Here is a 22694-nt window from a genome sequence, read left to right as displayed (position 1 = left end):
GTGCCAAATTGTGCAAAATTTGTGCCAAAGTTTAGTGCATTTTTCTCCACTTCTAGACCCAGACACAGTATTAAATATGCCCCAATGAGTTTAAAGAGGACCTGTCATGTCCCCACAAAAGGTTATCTGCCGCCATACCTGTATTGCTGCCTTGCCCCTGATTCCAGCACCATTTATTTGATAGCATATCAGCTGTTAAAATGAACGGGCTGATTGCTGGGGGAACGGAGGCTGATTGCAGGGGGCATCTAGCAACTTCAAATAAACGATGCTGGTATCAGAGGAAAGGCAGCAATACAGGTTTAGTGTCAGTTAACCTTTTCTGGGGACATGAAAGGTCAATTTACTACAGTATAAGTACTTTGTTGAAGAATTTATTGGATGGTTTAAATAGTCGTTTTAATCATAGAAACACAAAAATATGGCAAGTTGCCTGAGAAATAGCATACCTTTATACAGGTAAAGTATTACATATCTTTTACTTATCCTTTGTTATCTGAAGATGGTTTTAAAGGGAGCCTTTAGACTCAGGTAGATCACCAGCTAGTTCTATACTCACTGCCAGAACAAAATCTACTAATTGCATAAGGTATAAAAGACAACAGCTGTGCAACCGGCTTCAATATCTGACATCTCTTAAATGGAGTTCATTTCACAACATTAAGTAACAAACAGCAGTGATTCAAACTACCCACCATCTGTATGTATAGGCAGTGTAGATGATGCTCTGGAATACATATGAATAGATGGAAGGTGAAGCAAGAAAACACCTTAGTGGATAAGCAAGGCTAGGAAAGAGCTAAAATTTTCCTAGATGATAGGAAGATAGATAGATAGATAGATAGATAGATAGATAGATAGATAGATAGATAGATAGATAGATAGATAGATAATAGCATGGGCAAAAGGGACAGTTGCCTCCGGGTCTCCACCACTCATGCCAATATTTTGTCCCTGACGTGCAGTCTAAAACTCACATGATTGGTCTACTTATGGTGTTATCTAGGCTCTGGATGCCACTGTTAGCAGTTCATTGAACTGTGCCATTGTGTAGGCACTCTATGAAAATATTATGTGGGAACCATATGGGATTTTTATTTGGCACTTTATAATGGCATGATCATAGGAAAGTATAACTCAAAAAATCTCTCCTTTCAAATCACAGGTGATGTACATAACTTTTAACGCTCGATCATAACTTATAAGCAAATAAAGAGGTATTTTAAGTAAATAAAGAGTGATCGAAATATTGCAGAAGGACACAATAGGCATCCCGCATAAAAACTATTTTAAGAAAAAGCATCTGTGTTGTAGTAGTTTTAGTAACCAATCCCATTTCAGATTTCATTTACCCAGAGCATATTTGAAAATGAAATTATGTATTTGGCAGCAATGGGCAACACTTTTTCTTAGAACAGTTTGTATACATGAGGCCCCACCCATATTTGTAAGACAGAAAAAATAATTAAAATTAGTTTATTACTCCAACAGCAGACAACCAATTTCATTTTTTGAGACTTCTACTATATATTAAAAATCATGTCTCCAAAAGAAATTACTGTTTTCTTTAGTGCCAGAACTTGTCCTGTGACAGTGTTGATAAATCTTATCTGTCCGATAGGATTCTCAAGTGTGTTATGGTTCAGCAAAATTCAAGGAATCACGTGTTGGTGTGTACAGTATGTGTGACAGGGGAGGGTACTCATTGAAGTCCACCATTCATATTGCAAGGTACTCCCAGACTTGTCAATCTACTTCCCATATAATGTGGGTCATTCTCATATATTTTCCATCTCTTCCCAATTCTATTTCCAGTACTAAAAATATATTATTTACTAAAATTTGTATGAATTTGTTTTAATTCAAGACACCCTTAGACAGGTTGTCTGTTCTCTGATCCATTTGACATGAGTTCTGTTAACTTGCGGACAACACATGTTTTATTCTTGTTCTAATCCCTTATATTTGGGCTAGCAGATGGCTTAAAAGGGGTCAGACTTTGTTAAGAATATAGTTGGGGGATATCATGCTTGGCTTAGTGCAGACAGAGCTATGGGGCAGGGCACCTGACACAGCCAGTTGCCTTACAGCCATAGGCAGTCCTAATCTGAAATTTGTAAAAAATAAAAAATAAAAAGCGGTGGTGGGATGGATAGTATTCTGGGTCATGTGGAAAAATTCTAGAAACTTTTTAAAAACATTTTAGGATTTCATAAATATAGTGTTCCAGATAGGCTGTTAGTATGTCCCTAGGTGTTTACTATATTTGTGTTAAGGATCTGCCAGGCACAGCTTCTGTGTCTACGCCCATAGGTAATCAGTCTGCACCTGCTTCTGTGTCTGTGAGACTGACTCCATCTTCCACCACTCAGGATGGCAGGCTTAAGAGTGGGAGAGCCTATCACGGCCTGGCCAGACGGAGCTAGCTCCCGCCCTCTGTCTATTTATACCTGCCTTTCCTGTTCCTCCTTGCTTGTTATTCTTTTCTGTTGGTTTCCTGGCCCTGCTGCAGCTTCTTGAACTATTTGACCCTGCTCCATATTGACCCTGGCTTACTGACTACTCTCCTGCTCTGCGTTTGGTACCTCGTACACTCCTGGTTTGACTCGGCTTGTTCACTACTCTCCTGCTCTGCGTTTGGTACTTCGTACACTCCTGGTTTGACTCGTTCACCACTCTTGTTGCTCACGGTGTCGCCGTGGGCAACTGCCCCTTTTCCCTTGCTTCTGTGTACCCTTGTCTGTTTGTCTGTCGTGCACTTATTGAGCGTAGGGACCGTCGCCCAGTTGTACCCCGTCGCCTAGGGACAGGGACTGAGTGGCGGGTAGATTAGGGCTCACTTGTCTGTTTCCTTACCCCCATCATTACATAATCACAAGCCCCTATACCTAGTCTACCCTGGTCCCTCACACTACTATGGACCCCCTTGAGACCCTGGCTCAGCAAATGCAGGGTCTCTCCTTACAGGTCCAGGCCCTGGCTCAGAAGGTCAACCAGCCTGATGCTACCATGGTAGTGCCCCTCACCTCACCTCTTGAACCCCACCTCAAGTTGCCTGACCGGTTCTCAGGGGACCGGAAGACTTTTCTCTCCTTTCGGGAGAGTTGTAAGCTCTATTTTCGCTTAAAGCCCCACTCCTCAGGTTCTGAGAGTCAGCGGGTGGGTATAATTATGTCCCGGCTCCAGGAAGGGCCCCAAGAATGGGCCTTCTCCTTGGCTCCTGACGCCCCTGAACTTTCCTCCGTTGATCTTTTCTTTTCTGCTCTCGGACTCATTTATGACGAGACTGACAGGATTGCCTTTGCCGAGAGTCAGCTGGTGACCTTACGTCAGGGTAAGAGACCTGTGGAGGAGTATTGCTCTGACTTTAGGAAGTGGTGCGTAGCTTCTCGGTGGAATGACCCTGCCTTAAGGTGCCAGTTTAGGTTGGGTCTGTCGAACGCCCTGAAAGACCTGCTAGTTAGCTATCCCTCTTCTGACTCCCTAGACCAGGTTATGGCTTTAGCGGTACGACTTGACCGACGTCTCAAGGAAAGACAACGTGAATGTTTTTGTGTTCTCTCCTCTGACTCCCCCATGATGCATCCCATAATTCTTCAAACGAAGAGAGTTCCACAGGAAGAATGGTCTCTGCTTCTATTGTGGGGATGACAAGCATCAAGTGAACACCTGTCCTAGGCGTAAGAATAGGCAGCCGGAAAACTTCTGCGCCTAAGTGATCATCGGGGAGGTCACTTGGGCGCACAGGTGTTTCCCGTAAATATGAAACGTAATAAAATCTTGCTTCCCTTTCAGGTCTCTTTTGGTGGTAGGTCTGCTACTGGCAGTGCCTTCGTGGATTCAGGCTCGTCTGCTAATATCATGTCTGTGGAATTTGCTACGTCTCTAGCTATGCCTTTGATTGATTTGCCTAAACCTGTCCCGGTAGTGGGTATCGACTCCACTCTTCTTGCTAATTGTTATTTTAAACAGCATACCCCTGTTTTTGAACTCTTTGTTGGCTCCATGCATTTGGAGCAGTGCTCTGTACTGTTGATGCAGGGATTATCGTCTGATTTGGTTTTAGGCCTTCCCTGGTTGCAGTTGCATAATCCCACGTTTGACTGGAATACTGGGGATCTTACCAAATGGGGTAATGAATGCTTGACGTCATGTTTTTCTGTTAATTCTATTTCTCCCCCTGAGGAGGTGAACACGCTACCTGAGTTTGTGCAGGACTTCGCTGATGTTTTCTCTAAGGAGGCCTCCGAAGTGTTACCTCCTCATAGAGAATACGATTGCGCTATCGATTTGGTACCAGGAGCTAAGCTCCCTAAGGGTAGGATATTTACTCTCTCTTGTCCCGAACGTGAAGCCATGAGAGAGTATATCCAGGAATGCCTGGCCAAGGGTTACATACGCCCCTCTACTTCTCCGGTAGGTGCTGGCTTCTTCTTCATAGGGAAGAAGGATGGTGGTCTTAGGCCATGCATTGACTACCGTAACTTGAATAAGGTCACTGTAAGGAACCAGTATCCCCTTCCTTTGATTCCTGATCTCTTTAATCAGGTTCAGGGGGCCCAATGGTTCTCTAAGTTTGATCTACGGGGGGCGTATAACCTTATCCGCATCAAAGAGGGGGATGAGTGGAAGACTGCGTTTAACACGCCCGAAGGTCATTTCGAATACCTCGTCATGCTCTTTGGGTTGTGTAATGCTCCCGCGGTCTTCCAGAATTTAATAAATTAGATTTTAAGAGATTACGTGGGGGTATTTCTTGTAGTGTACCTTGATGACATACTTGTGTTTTCCAAGGACTGGTCCTCCCACATTGAGCATGTCAGGAATGTCCTCCAGGTCCTTCGGGAAAACAAACTGTTTGCGAAAACCGAAAAATGTGTGTTTGGGGTGCAGGAGATACCATTTTTGGGTCAAATCCTTACTCCTCATGAATTCCGCATTGACGCCGCCAAGGTCCAGGCTGTGGCGGAATGGGTCCAACCTGCCTCCCTGAAGGCGTTACAGTGCTTCTTGGGGTTCGCTAATTATTACAGGAGGTTTATTGCTAACTTCTCGGTCATCGCTAAGCCTCTTACGGACCTCACTCGCAAGGGTGCTGATCTCCTCCACTGGCCTCCTGAGGTTATCCAGGCTTTTGAGGTCCTTAAGAAGTGCTTTATCTCGGCCCCGGTGTTGGTTCAGCACAACCAAATGGAGCCATTTATCGTGGAGGTTGACGCGTCAGAGGTGGGAGTGGGGGCTGTCTTGTCCCAGGGTACCAAGTCCCTCACCCATCTCCGTCCCTGTGCCTACTTCTCCAGGAAGTTTTTGCCCACTGAGAGTAACTATGATATTGGCAACCGCGAACTCTTAGCCATTAAATGGGCATTTGAAGAGTGGCGCCACTTCCTGGAGGGGGCTAGGCACCAGGTAACGGTCCTTACCGACCACAAGAATCTGGTTTTCCTAGAATCTGCCCGGAAGCTAAACCCGAGACAAGCTCGATGGGCGTTATTTTTTACCAGATTCAACTTTTTGGTTACCTATAGGGCTGGGTCTAAAAATATTAAGGCTGATGCACTGTCGCGTAGCTTCATGGCCAGCCCTCCTTCGGAGGAAGATCCTGCTTGTATTTTGCCTCCAGGTATAATTATTTCCTCTATTGATTCTGATTTCGTTTCTGAAATTGCGGCTGATCAAGGTTCAGCTCCTGGGAACCTTCCTGAGAACAAGCTGTTTGTTCCCCTGCAATTCCGGCTAAGGGTACTTAGTCACTTTTTGGGAGTTTTCACTGTTTTGTCCCCTCAGGGGCTTTGCAAATGGGACATGGCCGCCGCAAACCATTCCTGCTTAATTTGAGCTCCAAAAGCCAAATGGTGCTCTTTCCCTTCTAAGCCCTGCCGTGTGTCCAAACAGCTGTTTATGACAACATGTGGGGTATTGTTTTACTCTGGAAAAATTACTTTACAAATGTTGTGGTGCTCTTTCTCCTTTAGTCCTTGTGGAAATGAGAAAAAATTAGCTAAACCTACATTTTCTTTGAAAGAATGTAGATTTTCATTTTCACGGCCTATTTCCAATAATTTCTGCAAAAAAACTGCGGGGTCAAAATGCTAACTAAACCTCAAGATAGTTTCCTCAAGGGGTGTCGTTTCCAAAATGTGGCCACTTGTGGGGGATTTCCATTGTTTTGGCACCGCAAGAGCTCTTCAAACCCGACATGGTGTCTAAAATATATTCTAATAAAAAGGAGGCCCACAATCTTCTAGGTGATCCTTTGCTTCTGAGGCTGGTGCTTCGGTCCAGTAGCATACTAGGGCCACATATGGGATATTTCCTAAAATTGCAGAACCTGGGCAATAAATATTGAGTTGCGTTTCTCTGGTAAAACTTTGTGTTACAAAAAAAATGGATTAAAAATAAATTTCTGCAACAACAAAAAATTAAATTTGTATTTCACCTCTACTTTGGTTTAATTCCTGTGAAACGTCTAAAGGGTTAAGGGACTTTCTAAATGCTGTGTTGAATACTTTGAGGGGTGAAGTTTTTAAAATGGGTTGACTTTTTGGAGGTTTCTAATATATAAGGCCCTAAAAGCCACTTCACAACTGAACTGGCCCCTGCAAAAATAGCCTTTTGAAATTTTCTTGAAAATGTGAGAAATAGCTGCTAAAGTTCTAAGCCTTGTAACGTCCTAGAAAAATAAAAGAATGTTCAAAAAACGATGTCAATCTAATGTAGACATATGGGGGCTGTTAATTAGCAACTATTTTGTGTGGTATAACCGCCTGTCTTACAAGCAGATACATTTAAATTTAGAAAAATTATAATTTTTGAAATTCTTCGCAAAATTTTGGTGTTTTTCACAATAAATACTGATTGTATCGAGCAAGTTTTGCCAGTACCATAAAGTACAATAACTCACGAGAAAACAGTCTCAGAATCACTTGGATAGGTGAAAGCATTCCAAAGTTATTACCACATAAAGTGAAACATGTCAGATTTGAAAAATGAGGCTCTGTCAGGAAGGTCAAAAGTGGCCAAAGAGGGAAAGGGTTAAATAGCTTATGAGATAATTGTCCAATTACCTTTGGTCCCTTGAAAAAGAGGCAGCTAAATATTAAAGAGATAATTCCTAAACCATTCCTCAAATCAGGATGTGAATACCCTCAAATTGAAGCTGAGACTTCTGCACTTTATATTGATTATATAACTGTATATTCAATATGTTTTGGTAAACAGCTTAAATGACAAAACTTGTGTCACTGTCCAAATAATTCTGGATCTAACTATACATGATTCAGCGCAAGATACAGCTGCTCTGTATAAAGCATACAAAGCAGCTGTCTTTCAAAAAGTTCAAATAATTTTTAATAAAAAGTATTTTAAAAGTTGCACCAATCATAATAATAAACATTTTAATTAAAAAAAAAAACAATTTAAGAGGTGTACATAGACTTTAAAATTCCTTCATTTGTCCCACGCTGGTCCATACTTGATATCAAGACATCAGTGGCATAACTTCCACTAGCATAGCAGCTGCTACTGGGCCTGCGGCATGAGGGGGCCGTGCCGCCCCGCCGTCAAGGCCCCCCGTGCCCGGTAGCGCCACTAGCAGCTGCTATGGCTGCTACAGTGGTAGCGACGCCATATTTAATAGTATCTGCATCCTTAGGATGCAGATACTATTGAGCGCTATGGCAGAGCAAGGAGGTATCTCCCTACTCTGCCATTTACTAGGCCACAGGCAAGGCCGGCATTGGGGGGGGGCAACTGGGCAATTGCCCAGGGTCCCCATCCAGCGACTGCTACGTGGGCCGAGGAGTCCCAGCCAATAACATTTATGGGTCGGGCGGCACTGGCCCCCTCATGCCCGCTGGCGTCACTCGCACCGGAGTGGGCCCTGGTGCTAGCGACAGCCACATTCACTTGTATCTGCGTCCTGAGGATGCAGTTACAAATGAATACTATAGGCTGCAGGCCACGTTAGGCCTGCAGCCTAAAAGGTGCTGGGAAGACTCTCTGCGCAGGTCGGCGTGATGACGTCACTACATCATGCTGGTCTGTGCAAGCGTCCCTCCCAGAGGCTGTGCAGCACTCCGTCCTTCCGTCACGGAACGGGGCAATGTAAGTACACATTTTATTTGGGGGGGCTGTGTGGCAATGTACAAGGGGGATTTCTGTGTAGCACTGTATACAAGGGGGAGCTGTGTAGCACTTTATACAAGGGAGGGGCACTGTGTAGCACTATATACAAGGGAGGGGGTGCTGTGTGGCCCTATATACAAGGGGGGCTGTGTAGCACTATATACAAGGGGGGCTGTGTGGTACTATACTAAGGGGGGCTGTGTGGCACTATATACAAGGGGGGCTGTGTGGCACTATACTAAGAGTAGGCTGTATAGCACTTTTTTACAAGGGGAGGAGGGCTGTGTGGCGCTATCTACAGGGGGCTGTGTGTGGCGCTATCTACAGAGGGCTGTGGGGCACTATATACAAGAGGGGGCTGTGTGGCACTATCTACAAAGAAAGGGGGCCGTGTGGCACTATATACAAGAGAGGAGGGTTGTGTGGCATTATATACAAGGGAGTGGGTTATGTGGCACTACACCGCGTTCCAAATTATTATGCAAATGTTATTTTTCGCTGATTTTCCTAAATAGTCGATGCAAATGACAGTCAGTATAATCTTCAAGCCATCAACCGTTGGAGTATAATGCAAATTTTATTGAACAAATCTCCTAATGATAACAGATTTTTTTTTAGAAGTAAAAAACTCAAAATGCACTGTTTCAAATTATTATGCACAACAGAGATCAAAACATTTTAAAGGTTGTAAAGAGAACTAAAATGGTAATTTGTTGAATTTGCAGCATCAGGGGGTCATATTTACAGAAATCAAAGGCTCTTTCAATCAAAAAAAACTTAACAGGCCAAGTTACATGTTAACATAGGACCACTTCTTTGATATCACCTTCACAATTCTTACATCCATTGAATTTGTGAGTATTTGGAAATTTTCTGCTTGAATATCTTTGCAGGATGTCAGAATAGCCTCCCAGAGCTTCTGTTTTAATGTGAACTGCCTCCCACCCTCATAGATATTTTGCTTGAGGATGTTCCAAAGGTTCTGAATAGGGTTGAGGTCAGGGGAACATGGGGGCCACACCATGAGTTTCTCTCCTTTTATGCCCATGACACAGAGGTATTCTTTGCAGCATGAGATGGTGCATTGTCATGCATGAAGATAATTTTGCTACGGAAGGCACGGTTCTTCTTTTTGTACCACGGAAGAAAGTGGTCAGTTTTAAACTCTATGTACTTTGCAGAGATCATTTTCACACCGTCAGGGACCCGAAAGGGGCCAACCAACTCTCTCCCCATGATTCCAGCCCAATACATGACTCCGCCACCTCCTTGCTGACGTTGCAGCCTTGTTGGGACATGGTGGCCATTCACCAACCATCCACTACTCCATCCATCTGGACCATCCAGGTTTGCACGGCACTCATCAGTAAAAATTAGTCTTCATGTATTTCTGAGCCCACTGAAACCGTTTCTGCTTGTGAGCATTGTTTAGGGGAGGCCGAATAATATCTTTATACACACTTGCAAATCTCTGGAGGATCCTACCCCTTGAGGTTCGCGGGACTTCAGAGGCACCACCGGCTTCCAATACGTGTTTGCTGCTTTGCAATGGCATTTTAGCAGCTGCTATCTTAATCCTATTAATTTGTCTGGCAGAAACCTTCCTCATTATGCCTTTATCTGAACAAACCCGTCTGTGCTCTGAATCAGCCACAAATCTTTTCTCAGTACGATGATCACGCTTAAGTTTTCTTGAAATATCCAATGTTTTCATACCTTGTCCAAGGTATTGCACTATTTCACGCTTTTCGGCAGCAGAGAGATCCTTTTTCTTTCCCATATTGCTTGAAACCTGTGGCCTGCTTAATAATGTGGAACGTCCTTCTTAAGTTGATTTCCTTTGATTGGGCACACCTGGCAAACTAATTATCACAGGTGTCTGAGATTGATTACAATGATCCAAAGAGCCCTAAGACACAATACCATCCATGAGTTTAATTGAAAAACTAATAATTAAATGTTTATGACACTTAAATCCAATGTGCATAATAATTTGGAACACGGTGTATATACAAGGGGGGCTGTGTGGCACTGTACACAAGGGTGGCTGTGTGGCAATATATTCAAAAGGGGGGCTGTGTGGCACTATTTATTAAGGGGGTGCTGTGTGGCACTATCTACTAAAGCGGTACTGTGTGGCACTATCTACTAAGGGGGGCTGTGTGGCACTATATACAAGGGGGAGGTGGGGGCGCTATCTACAAGTGGGGTGCGACACTGTCTACAGGGGGGCAGTCAAAAATTTGGTATGGGGTCCAGTCTTTTCTAGTTACACCCCTGCAGGACATAACACATTTGTTATGCATTACCATAAGGATAGATTTTTATTTGTGTACATAAAGGTTTGTAAACTCATTGCAGCACAAAGTAGATACTTTAATGTTAAATGATGTGGAAATTAAAATGACTGCCTTGATACTTTTCTTATTAACCTTGTGTTTTAGCAGCTGGGGCTCAGCTGTTTAACAGCAAAGTACAAAAAATATGTTGATACTTTAGCAATGCACTGACAACACTAGTCATCCCGTGTCTCTGTAAATCTAGTTGTATAATGCATGTTTTAGATGAAGCATCAGATACATTTCCAATAACAATAATTCATGATTCCGTAAACAAGAGAGGTAAAGTGACCATTTAAAAAAAATATCTTTGGGTATAACAAAAAGACAATCTGTTTAGAATGTAAAATTAATATTGGGCCACTTAAGGGAGCATAAATCATACCATATAAATTAGCGTAGATTATGTGCTGTGGTGAATGACAAATGAGGAATGAGTTGTAATGACAGGTGTGAAATACAATGGAGTTTACAATAAATTTTGAATGCAAAATGACTGTCATTTTCCAGTTGATATCATCGCTAATTTTCGAGTTCTATTAGAATTGTATCAAAATACACTAATTCAACAAAGATGCTATTAATTTTTTACCAGCATAAATAATCATAAATCAGTATTCCCTTGTCAGCTGAGATATAAAGAGATGATAGACTAGAATTTTATGAAAAGTGTAATTTACTGCAAAATCCGTATGCCTCAATAGAGCTCCTGGACGGCTACTGATGTTATTCCCACATTGAGAGACAGCTACAGGGCTCTCCACACAATGTTAATCAGCTGCATTCACAGATAATGCTTCATATTTATTACAATCCCCTTTCTGTAGAAAAAAAAGACAGGTTTATATCTGCAAATAATACACCCAGTCGATTGGCAGATGATATAGTTTGGTTGGAAAAAAGAAAGATATAACTGTATATTAGCATTAATCAGAAAAAAATAGATTTCTCAGAATGCAAAAAAAAAATTCTGACATCCAGAGGTGAATCAGCATTTAAGTATTTTTCTTAAATTGAATGTGAAGTTTTGGTGAATATCATATTATTCTATGACAATTTTCACCTGTATTCATGATGTTTGTGACTACTGGCCTTTGCATATCAACAATGCAAGAATGCACTGGGCGTCAACAACAAATCTACATAGTCCTCCTGTCCTGTGTATTCTGCTGATGTCACTGAATCGTTCCCAAACTGCTTTCGGTTTTGTCTCCGGTCATCTTTGCTCTTTCCTGTAGTGGACTGTAGTCTGTACACTGCCTGTGATATGAAGGCTGCTGCACAGAGCACAGCCTCAAGCCTGTTCTGTGTGTATTCCTGTGCCTCAGGCAAGGATCTGTGGCTTTAATATAGGTTAGGCAAGACTTCAAATGCTCACTGAAAACTTATACCTCTTCCATTAGACTGGCCTAAAGAGTCCTTCACACGGTATTCCAGCACTGCCCCCACCTGACATGTCTAGAGATTCTTACTCTGCTTGTATCTATTCCCTATTCTTAATAAAAATAATAATAATAATAATAATAATAATAATAATAATAATAATAATAATAAAAAATCTTTAGGTTCTCTTTCATAAATACATTTGAAAGGTCTAAAATTAAAGCAGTTGTCAGGTTTAGAAAACCCATTTTCAAATACCTCATTTGGGAAATTCAGTCTGAATAAAGGGGGTGTAGGTCCCCTTTAGAACTTACTCAATTAACCAGAGAAGAGATAGGCTACAAAGGTCAATGATATAATAATATAAATCATATTTTACCTCGTCTATACATAGTACAGAAATTATGTACCATTAGATTCATTTTTTTAACTTTAAACATTATTGAATAACCTTTTCTAAGACAATTAAAACAGGAGAAGAGAATTTTAAGCTTTAATGGGGTTGTTTGGCTAATAAAACTAACTTTAAAATACCCTACTGGGGAATTATGAGTTAATAGAGGGGATCACCCTTTCAAGTCCCTCACATATTAGACACAGTATAGAGCAGCAACAAAGAGTGTTTCCGCTGAATATGTTGGTGCTATTAAGCAACAGGAAATAAATAAATCTATGAATTTCATCGACAGCCCACATTTTTCAATGGGAACGGTGTAATGTGGTGCAGGGGAATTTAACACTTGCTGTCACGTACCCCCAGTTTACAGTAAATCACTGGGCCCCATCCCGTGATTGGATTATCAGACTTTAACAAAAAGGGATTGTCCAAAGCAGACAAGCCTTTTAGTGCATAATAGATCAGCAGCCCTTAAACCATTAGACTGAGGCATCACAGCAACTAATGTCATGGCGGTAAAGTGAGTTCTTTATTCCCATTACATAAAAAAGTTGAACTTGACTTTGTGACAATTACTGTTACTGGCATTTCTGCATGCAAATTTCCACCGTATGAAACAACAAATTGCAACAATGGCTTTTATATAACTTGCATGCTACTTTAAGTCACCATGTATTCTCAGTCTCAGTGAAAAGAATAAACCATTACCTTTTCCCTTCCAATGAGCCTGTGATGCAAATCCAATATGTCCACCATATTTCCTGTTAAATTCTGCCATTAATGCTTTGTATGGATCTCGAATGACCAAAACAGCAGCATCAAAAGCCTCAATCTCCTTCCTTCCACTTTCATGGGTCTTTATGCAAACGGTGCGTCCATTTCTCCAGTGGTCTCGTTCCCCTTTAAAGCCTGCACAATATACATAATAAAAAACTCAGACACTTTTGCCAAGTTACAAAATTAAATGACCTTCAAAGACGTCATATGGTCTAATGGCAGGCAATGTCATATTACAGTAATCCATTACTTGCCTACCATTTTATGGTAATTCTAAATAGTGGGATTTTTTTGTTTAGGTAAAAATATATTTTATCAGAAATAAGAAAATATTATTCTGGAGAACAGAATTAAAGTTTATTTCTATTGGATCTAACAGAGCCTAATGGATGACAAAAAAAAAAAAAAAAAAAAAATAGAACATTTGGTTTAAAAATCTTTGTTAATAAGTAGAATAACATAGCAGTCTACACTATTATGGCTTCCAAAAACAATGGAAACATGATGGAACAGAGTCTAAATAATGCCGACTAATGGCATTTGCAATCAGTAAAATCCTGTTGAAAACAAGATAAATTATAGAAAAGACAATTATGATATCAATAACCTTGTTATATACCTCTTATGTACGGTATAGAAATGATGTATCGTGTCCTATCTTAAGCTAGGTTTAAGAACTATGAATCAGAGCACGTAAACCCAGTTATTCCTGTATGTTATTTTCCCTTGAACATCAATGCCTTTATCAGCCAGTAACAATTGAATATGTACCCCTTACCATCTTAGCTTCCTTCCATGTCTTGATAAGCAACTGTTTGCATAAAATATCATGTTCAATTTACTTATTATTTTTTTTTTACAAATTTCCAAATAAAATGTACAAATCTTGCCCAAATACAGTACCGGCACAGGATTTTTTTTTGTGCATTTGACATATGTAATTTGTCTGCTTCCTCCATTTTAAATTTCAGTCACTCAGATGAGTTCTTAAGACAGTATACCACCTATAATTTATATATATATATATATATATATATATATATATATATATATATATATATATATATACGTATATACACTACCGTTCAAAAGTTTGGGGTCACCCAGACAATTTTGTGTTTTCCATGAAAACTCACACTTATATTTATCAAACGAAATGCAAAATTACTAGAAAATATAGTCAAGACATTGACAAGGTTAGAAATAATGATTTTTATTTGAAATAATAATTTTCTCCTTCAAACTTTGCTTTCATCAAAGAATGCTTAATTTGCAGCAATTACAGCATTGCAGACCTTTGGCATTCTAGCTGTTCATTTGCTGAGGTAATCGGGAGAAATTTCACCACATGCTTCCAGAAGCCCCTCCCACAAGTTGGATTGGCTTGATGGTCACTAAGTGCGTACCATACGGTCAAGCTGCTCCCACAACAGCTCTATGGGGTTGAGATCTGGTGACAGCGCTGGCCACTCCATTACAGATAGAATACCAGCTGCCTGCTTCTTCCCTAAAAAGTTCTTGCATAATTTGGAGGTGTGCTTTGGGTCATTGTCCTGTTGTAGGATGAAATTGGCTCCAATCAAGCGCTGTCCACAGGGTATGGCATGGCGTTTCAAAATGGAGTGATAGCCTTCCTTATTCAAAATCCATTTTAACTTGTACAAATCTCCCACTTTACCAGCACCAAAGCAACCCCAGACCATCACATTACCTCCACCGTGCTTGACAGATGGCGTTAGGCACTCTTCCAGCATCTTTTCAGTTGTTCTGCGTCTCACAAATGTTCTTCTGTGTGATCCAAACACCTCAAACTTCGATTCGTCTGTACATAACACTTTTTTCCAATCTTCCTCTGTCCAATGTCTGTGTGCATTTGCCCATATTAATCTTTTCCTTTTATTAGCCAGTCTCAGATATGGCTTTTTCTTTGCCACTCTGCCCTGAAGGCCAGCATCCCGGAGTCGCCTCTTCACTGTAGACGTTGACACTGGTGTTTTGCGGGTACTATTTAACCCCTTCCCCCTGCTTGCATTCTGGGCCCTAATGAATAAGCCATTTTTTAAGTTTTTCCATCGTCACATTTGAAGAGCTATAACTATTTTATTGTTCCGCCGATGCAGTTGTATGAGGGCTTGTTTTTTGCGGGACGACTTGTAGTTTGTATTGGTACCATTTGAGAGTAGATGCGACTTTTTGATCACTTTTTATCACATTTTTTTAAAGTCAGGATTAACATAAAACAGCAATTTTTCCATTGTTTTTTTATTTTATTTTTTACAGCGTTCACCGTGCGGGTTAAATAATGTAACAGCTTTATAGTCGGGTCGTTACGGACGCGGCGATACCAAATATGTGTAACCTTTTTGCTTTATTGTGTTTTTTTAATAATAATGCAGTTTGTAAGGGGAAAAAGTTTTTTTTTCATTTTTTTTTTTCACATTTTTTTTTATTAACTTTATTCAACTTTTTTTTTTACTTGTCCTACTAGGGGACTTTCAGATGCGATCATCCGATCGCATTTATAATACACTGCAATACTTTTGTATTGCAGTGTATTACTGCCTGTACGTTTAAAACCTCCGGCATGACCTAGCAGGTATTCATTACAGGCAGACCTGGGGGCCTTTATTAGGCCCCCGGCTGCCATCGGAGACACAGACACTCGCCGATCTTATCGCCGTGTGTCAGTGGGATGAGAGGGAGCTCCCTCCCTCTCTCCAAAACCACTCAGATGCGGTGCACGCTATTGAGCACCGCATCTGAGAGGTTAAACGGGTGAGATCGATACGAATATCGATCTCACCCAGAAGAGCAGGTACGCCCCCAGTCCTCAGCTGCCTCTGGCAGCTGAGAACAGGCAGATTTCACGGCTCCCTGCTCTGTTTACTTTATTCTAATGCAGCGCCGTGGAATAGCGGCACTGTAGAATAAAGCCCATTAATGACCGCCGAGAAAAGGCTAATCGACGGTCATTAAGGGGTAAATGAAGCTGCCAGTTGAGGACCTGTGAGGCGTCTATTTCTCAAACTAGAGACTCTAATGTACTTGTCTTGTTGCTCAGTTGTGCAGCGGGGCCTCCCACTTCTCTTTCTACTCTGGTTAGAGCCTGTTTGTGCTGTCCTCTGAAGGGAGTAGTACACACCGTTGTAGGAAATCTTCAGTTTCTTGGCAATTTCTCGCATGGAATAGCATTAATTTCTAAGAACAAGAATAGACTGTCGAGTTTCACATGAAAGCTCTCTTTTTCTAGCCATTTTGAGAGTTTAATCGAACCCACAAATGTAATGCTCCAGATTCTCAACTAGCTCAAAGGAAGGTCAATTTTATAGCTCCTCCAAACAGCGAAACTGTTTACAGCAGTGCTGACATAATTGCACAAGGGTTTTCAAGTGTTTTCTAATCATCCATTAGCCTTCTAACACAGTTAGCAAACACAATGTACCATTAGAACACTGGAGTGATGGTTGCTGGAAATGGGCCTTTATACACCTATGTAGATATTGCATTAAAAACCAGACGTTTGCAGCTAGAATAGTCATTGAGCACATTAACAATGTATAGAGTGTATTTATGATTGATTTCATGTTAGCTTCATTGAAAAAACTGTGCTTTTCTTTCAAAAATAAGGACATTTCTAAGTGACCCTAAACTTTTGAACGGTAGTGTATGTATATATATATATATATATATATATATATATATATATAAAAAAACTGTTACCCTGTGCAATGTTTTTCTTTCAAAAACATGTATTATCATAGATCTTTAGCTAGAAAATCTCACTTTAATTCCCTATCTCTGTCTCTGTTACACAAGGATCTATCCACTTATAAGAGAAGTACTATTGGCTTTTGCCAATGAATGGCCAACCCAGAGTTCTCCCCAAATTCCTGTATCAACAATATTACACAATTCTGACTTTCCATCTGTTTATAAAAATAGAAACCAGTCATTAGCACAAAGTGTAATGGATCTGCCAGGCACAGCTTCTGTGTCAACGCCCATAGGTAATCAGTCTGCACCTGCTTCTATGTCTGTGAGACTGACTCCATCTTCCACCACTCAGGATTGCAGGCTTAGGAGTGGGAGAGCCTATCACAGCCTGGCCAGACGGAGCTAGCTCCCGCCCTCTGTCTATTTATACCTGCCTTTCCTGTTCCTCCTTGCTTGTGATTCTTCTCGTTTGGTTTCCTGGACCTGCTGCAGCTTCTGAACTATTTGACCCTGCTTCATATTGACCCTGGCTTACTGACTACTCTCCTGCTCTGCGTTTGGTACCTCGTACACTCCTGGTTTGACTCGGCTTGTTCACTACTCTCCTGCTCTGCGTTTGGTACCTCGTACACTCCTGGTTTTACTCGGCTCGTTCACCACTCTTGTTGCTCACGGTGTTGCCGTGCTGTTTGTCTGTCGTGCACTTATTGAGCGTAGGGACCGTCGCCCAGTTGTACATCTAGGGCGGTTCGTTGCAAGTAGGCAGGGACTGAGTGGCGGGTAGATTAGGGCTCACTTGTCTGTCTCCCTACCCCCAGCATTACATAATCACAAGCCCATATACCTAGTCTACCCTGGTCCCTCACACTACTATGGACCCCCTTGAGACCCTGGCTCAGCAAATGCAGGGTCTCTCCCTACAGGTCCAGGCCCTGGCTCAGAGGGTCAACCAGCCTGATGCTACCATGGTAGCTCCCCTCACCTCACCTCTTGAACCCCACCTCAAGTTGCCTGACCGGTTCTCAGGGGACCGGAAGACTTTTCTCTCCTTTCGGGAGAGTTGTAGGCTCTATTTTCGCTTAAAGCCCCACTCCTCAGGTTCTGAGAGCCAGCAGGTGGGTATAATTATGTCCCGGCTCCAGGAAGGGCCCCAAGAATGGGCCTTTTCCTTGGCTACTGACGCCCCTGAACTTTCTTCCGTTGATCTTTTCTTTTCTGCTCTCGGACTCATTTATGACGAGACTGACAAGACTGCCTTTGCCGAGAGTCAGCTGGTGACCTTACGTCAGGGTAAGAGACCTGTTGAGGACTATTGTTCTGACTTTAGGAAGTGGTGTGTAGCTTCTCAGTGGAATGACCGTGCCTTAAGGTGCCAGTTTAGGTTGGGTCTGTCGAATGCCCTGAAAGACCTGCTAGTTAGCTATCCCTCTTCTGACTCCCTAGACCAGGTTATGGCTTTAGCGGTACGACTTGACCGACGTCTCAGGGAACGACAACTTGAACGTTTTTGTGTTTTCCCCTCTGACTCCCCCATGATGCCTCCCGAGGTTCCGTTGCTTCGCTCTTCCACGGAAGACTCGGAGGTACCTATGCAAGTCGGGGCCTCCGTGTCCCTCCAACGACGTAGAGAGTTCCACAGGAAGAATGGTCTCTGCTTCTATTGTAGGGATGACAAGCATCAAGTGAACACCTGTCCTAGGCGTAAGAATAAGCAGCCGAAAAACTTCCGCGCCTAAGTGATTATCGGGGAGGTCACTTGGGTGCATAGGTATTTCCCGTAAATATGAAACGTAATAAAATCTTGCTTCCCTTTCAGGTCTCTTTTGGTGGTAGTTCTGCTACCGGCAGTGCCTTCGTGGATTCAGGGTCTTCTGCTAATATCATGTCTGTGGAATATGCTATGTCTCTAGCTATGCCTTTGATAGATTTGCCTAAACCTGTCCCGGTAGTGGGTATCCACTCCACTCCTCTTGCTAATGGTTATTTTACACAGCATACCCCTGTTTTTGAACTCCTTGTTGGCTCCATGCATTTGGAGCAGTGCTCTGTACTGTTGATGCAGGGATTATCGTCCAATTTGGTTTTTGGCCTTCCCTGGTTGCAGTTGCATAATACCACGTTTGACTGGAATACTGGGGATCTTACCAAATGGGGTAATGAATGCTTGACGTCATGTTTTTCTGTTAATTCTATTTATCCCCCTGAGGAGGTGAACACGCTACCTGAGTTTGTTCAGGACTTCGCTGATGTTTTCTCTAAGGAGGCCTCCGAAGTGTTACCTCCTCATAGAGAATACGATTGCGCTATCGATTTGGTACCAGGAGCTAGGCTCCCTAAGGGTAGGATATTTAATCTCTCTTGTCCCGAATGTGAAGCCATGAGAGAGTATATCCAGGAATGCCTGGCCAAGGGTTACATTCGCCCCTCTACTTCTCCGGTAGGTGCTGGCTTCTTCTTCGTAGGGAAGAAGGATGGTGGTCTTAGGCCATGCATTGACTACCGTAACTTGAATAAGGTCACTGTAAGGAACCAGTATCCCCTTCCTTTGATTCCTGATCTCTTTAATCAGGTTCAGGGGGCCCAATGGTTCTCTAAGTTTGATCTACGGGGGGCGTATAACCTTATCCGCATCAAAGAGGGGGATGAGTGGAAGACTGCGTTTAACACGCCCGAAGGTCATTTCGAATACCTCGTCATGCCCTTTGGGTTGTGTAATGCTCCCGCGGTCTTCCAGAATTTCATAAATTAGATTTTAAGAGATTACCTGGGGGTATTTCTTGGAGTGTACCTTGATGACATACTTGTGTTTTCCAAGGACTGGTCCTCCCACATTGAGCATGTCAGGAAGGTGCTCCAGTTCCTTCGGGAAAACAAACTGTTTGCGAAGACCGAAAAATGTGTGTTTGGGGTGCAGGAGATACCATTTTTGGGTCAAATCCTCACTCCTCATGAATTCCGCATGGACCCCGCCAAGGTCCAGGCTGTGGCGGAATGGGTCCAACCTGCCTCCCTGAAGGCGTTACAGTGCTTCTTGGGGTTCGCTAATTATTACAGGAGATTTATTGCTAACTTCTCTGTCATCGCTAAGCCTCTTACGGATCTCACTCCTCCACTGGCCTCCTGAGGCTGTCCAGGCTTTTGAGGTCCTTAAGAAGTGCTTTATCTCGGCCCCGATGCTGGTTCAGCCCAACCAAATGGAGCCATTTATCGTGGAGGTTGACGCATCCGAGGTGGGAGTGGGGGCTGTCTTGTCACAGGGTACCAGGTTCCTCACCCATCTCCGTCCCTGTGCCTACTTATCCAGGAAGTTTTCGCCCACTGAGAGTAACTATGATATTGGCAACCGCGAACTCTTAGCCATTAAATGGGCATTTGAAGAGTGGCGCCACTTCCTGGAGGGGGCTAGGCACCAGGTAACGGTCCTTACCGACCACAAGAATCTGGTTTTCCTAGAATCTGCCCGGAGGCTAAACCCGAGACAAGCTCAATGGGCGTTATTTTTTACCAGATTCAACTTTTTGGTTACCTATAGGGCTGGGTCTAAAAATATTAAGGCTGATGCACTGTCGCGTAGCTTCATGGCCAGCCCTCCTTCGGAGGAAGATCCTGCTTGTATTTTGCCTCCAGGTATAATCATTTCCTCTATTGATTCTGATTTCGTCTCTGAAATTGCGGCTGATCAAGGTTCAGCTCCCGGGAACCTTCCTGAGAACAAGCTGTTTGTTCCCCTGCAATTCCGGCTAAGGGTACTTAGGGAAAATCATGACTCCGCACTATCTGGTCATCCAGGCATCCTGGGTACCAAGCACTTCATTGCCAGAAACTATTGGTGGCCTGGGTTGCCTAAAGACGTTAAGGCCTACGTCGCCGCTTGTGAGGTTTGTGCTAGGTCCAAGACTCCCAGGTCCGGACCAGCGGGCTTACTACGTTCTTTGCCCATTCCCCAGAGACCTTGGACCAATATCTCCATTTATTTTATCACCGATTTGCCTCCATCTCAAGGCAAGTCGGTGGTGTGGGTTGTAGTAGACCGCTTCAGTAAGATGTGCCACTTTGTGCCCCTCAAGGAACTACCCAATGCTAAGACGTTAGCTACCTTGTTTGTCAAACACATCCTGCTTCTCTATGGGGTCCCTGTCAATATTGTTTCTGACAGAGGGGTACAATTTGTTTCATTGTTTTGGAGAGCCTTCTGTAAAAAGTTGGAGATTGATCTGTCCTTCTCCTCTGCCTTCCATCCTGAAACTAATGGCCAAACTGAGAGGACTAATCAGTCTCTAGAACAATATTTAAGGTGTTTTATCTCTGACTGTCAATATGATTGGGTCTCATTCATTCCCCTCGCCGAATTTTCCCTTAATAACCGGGTCAGTAACTCGTCAGGGGTCTCCCCCTTTTTCTGTAATTTTGGGTTTAATCCACGGTTCTCCTCCCTTTCACCTGGTAGTTCCAACAATCCCGAGGTAGAGGTCGTTCATCGGGAACTGTGCACAGTCTGGGCCCAGGTTCAGAAGAACCTAGAGGCGTCCCAGAGCATACAAAAAACTCAGGCAGATAGAAGACGTTCTGCTAACCCCTTGTTTATGGTCGGGGATCTGGTGTGGCTATCATCTAAGAACTTGCGCCTTAATGTCCCGTCCAAGAAGTTTGCTCCCCGGTTTATAGGGCCGTACAAGGTCATTGAAGTCCTCAATCCTGTCTCCTTCCGACTGGAGTTGCCCCCATCTTTTCGAGTACACAACGTGTTTCATGCCTCCCTCCTTAAACGCTGCTCCCCGTCCTTGGCTCCCTCGAGGAAACCTCCTGTCCCCCTTCTCACCCCTGAGGGGGTAGAATTCGAGGTGGCCAAGATTGTGGACAGCAAGATGGTCCAAGGCTCCCTCCAGTACTAAAGACAGCATCAAGTGGAACCTACTTTTCTTCCCATCTCCTATTAGACTATAAAAGTTTTGTATAAATATTCATAAATTACTGTTCAAAAAATAGTGAGCAATCAAAAAAGATTTGATGTTTATAAGTGAAATTAAAAATGACTCGGATACTATACTTTTATATAAGAAAATCCTTCTGCACATATTTCTGACATATAAGTATTAGGGTATGTGCACACGACCTCTTTTCAGACGTAATGGAGGCGTTTTACGCCTCGAAATACGCCTGAAAAGACAGCTCCAATACGTCGCCAAACATCTGCCCATTGCTTGCAATGGGTCTTACGATGTTCTGTGCTGACGAGCTGTCATTTTACGCGTCAAAAGACGGCACGTAAAATTACGGCCGCGTCAAAGAAGTGCAGGACACTTCTTGGGATGGAATTGGAACCGTTTTTCATTGACTCCAATGAAAACCAGCTCCAATTACGTCCGTAAAAGACGCCACGAAAAACGCGTGCACTTGTAAAAACGTCTGAAATTCTGGAGCTGTTTTCTCCTGAAAACAGCTCCGTAATTTCAGACGTATTTGGCGTTGTCGTGTGCATATACCCTGACATTTCCTCACAGCCGATTCCTATTTTGTCCCTAGCTCTGCTGACCCAACATGTACATAAACCCTTTCAGTGTTTACTACGTCCTTTTCCAAAGTATTTTCTTCTTCCCTCCTTCTCTCAAAATAAGTATTAATTTAAACAAAATACCTTTTAAAACTGCTTTGGCTGCATCCCACAAACAGACCTTGCTAACCGAGCCATTATTAAACAGAAAAAAATCTAGCATCTCTGAGTGAATTACTTCTGGGTAAGCCATTAATGACAACCAATGAGGTTCAGCCTAAAATAGCTTCATTTTAATACCTTTTTCTCGCAAATAAAGGAACATGATCCGATACTAAGTGTGCCTCATAATTAAAATTCTAAACTCCCAGGATCATGTCATCATTTCCGATTGCTAAGTCTTATTACAACATAAAAATAATTTTTTGCCAGGGTACATCCGTCGCCACAAACCAGTCCACTGGAA

At 42.7% G+C, this 22694-nt stretch overlaps 1 protein-coding gene across 2 annotated transcripts in view; it reads right to left on the bottom strand.

Annotated features, from left to right (window-relative positions):
- WSCD2 (WSC domain containing 2) overlaps nt 1–22694 on the bottom strand; it is a 465220-nt gene that overhangs the window by 33898 nt on the left and 408628 nt on the right. For both annotated transcript variants that reach the window (XM_075835153.1, XM_075835162.1), the window contains one exon: nt 12955–13155. In XM_075835153.1, the coding sequence (XP_075691268.1) occupies nt 12955–13155 (201 nt within the window). The remainder of the gene's footprint in view (nt 1–12954; nt 13156–22694) is intronic.

Source organism: Rhinoderma darwinii, chromosome 1 (assembly GCF_050947455.1).
Source record: "Rhinoderma darwinii isolate aRhiDar2 chromosome 1, aRhiDar2.hap1, whole genome shotgun sequence".
Lineage (NCBI taxonomy): Eukaryota > Metazoa > Chordata > Amphibia > Anura > Rhinodermatidae > Rhinoderma > Rhinoderma darwinii.
The sequence above is the reverse complement of the archived record's forward strand: the minus strand, read 5'-3'. Positions and strand labels throughout refer to the sequence as shown.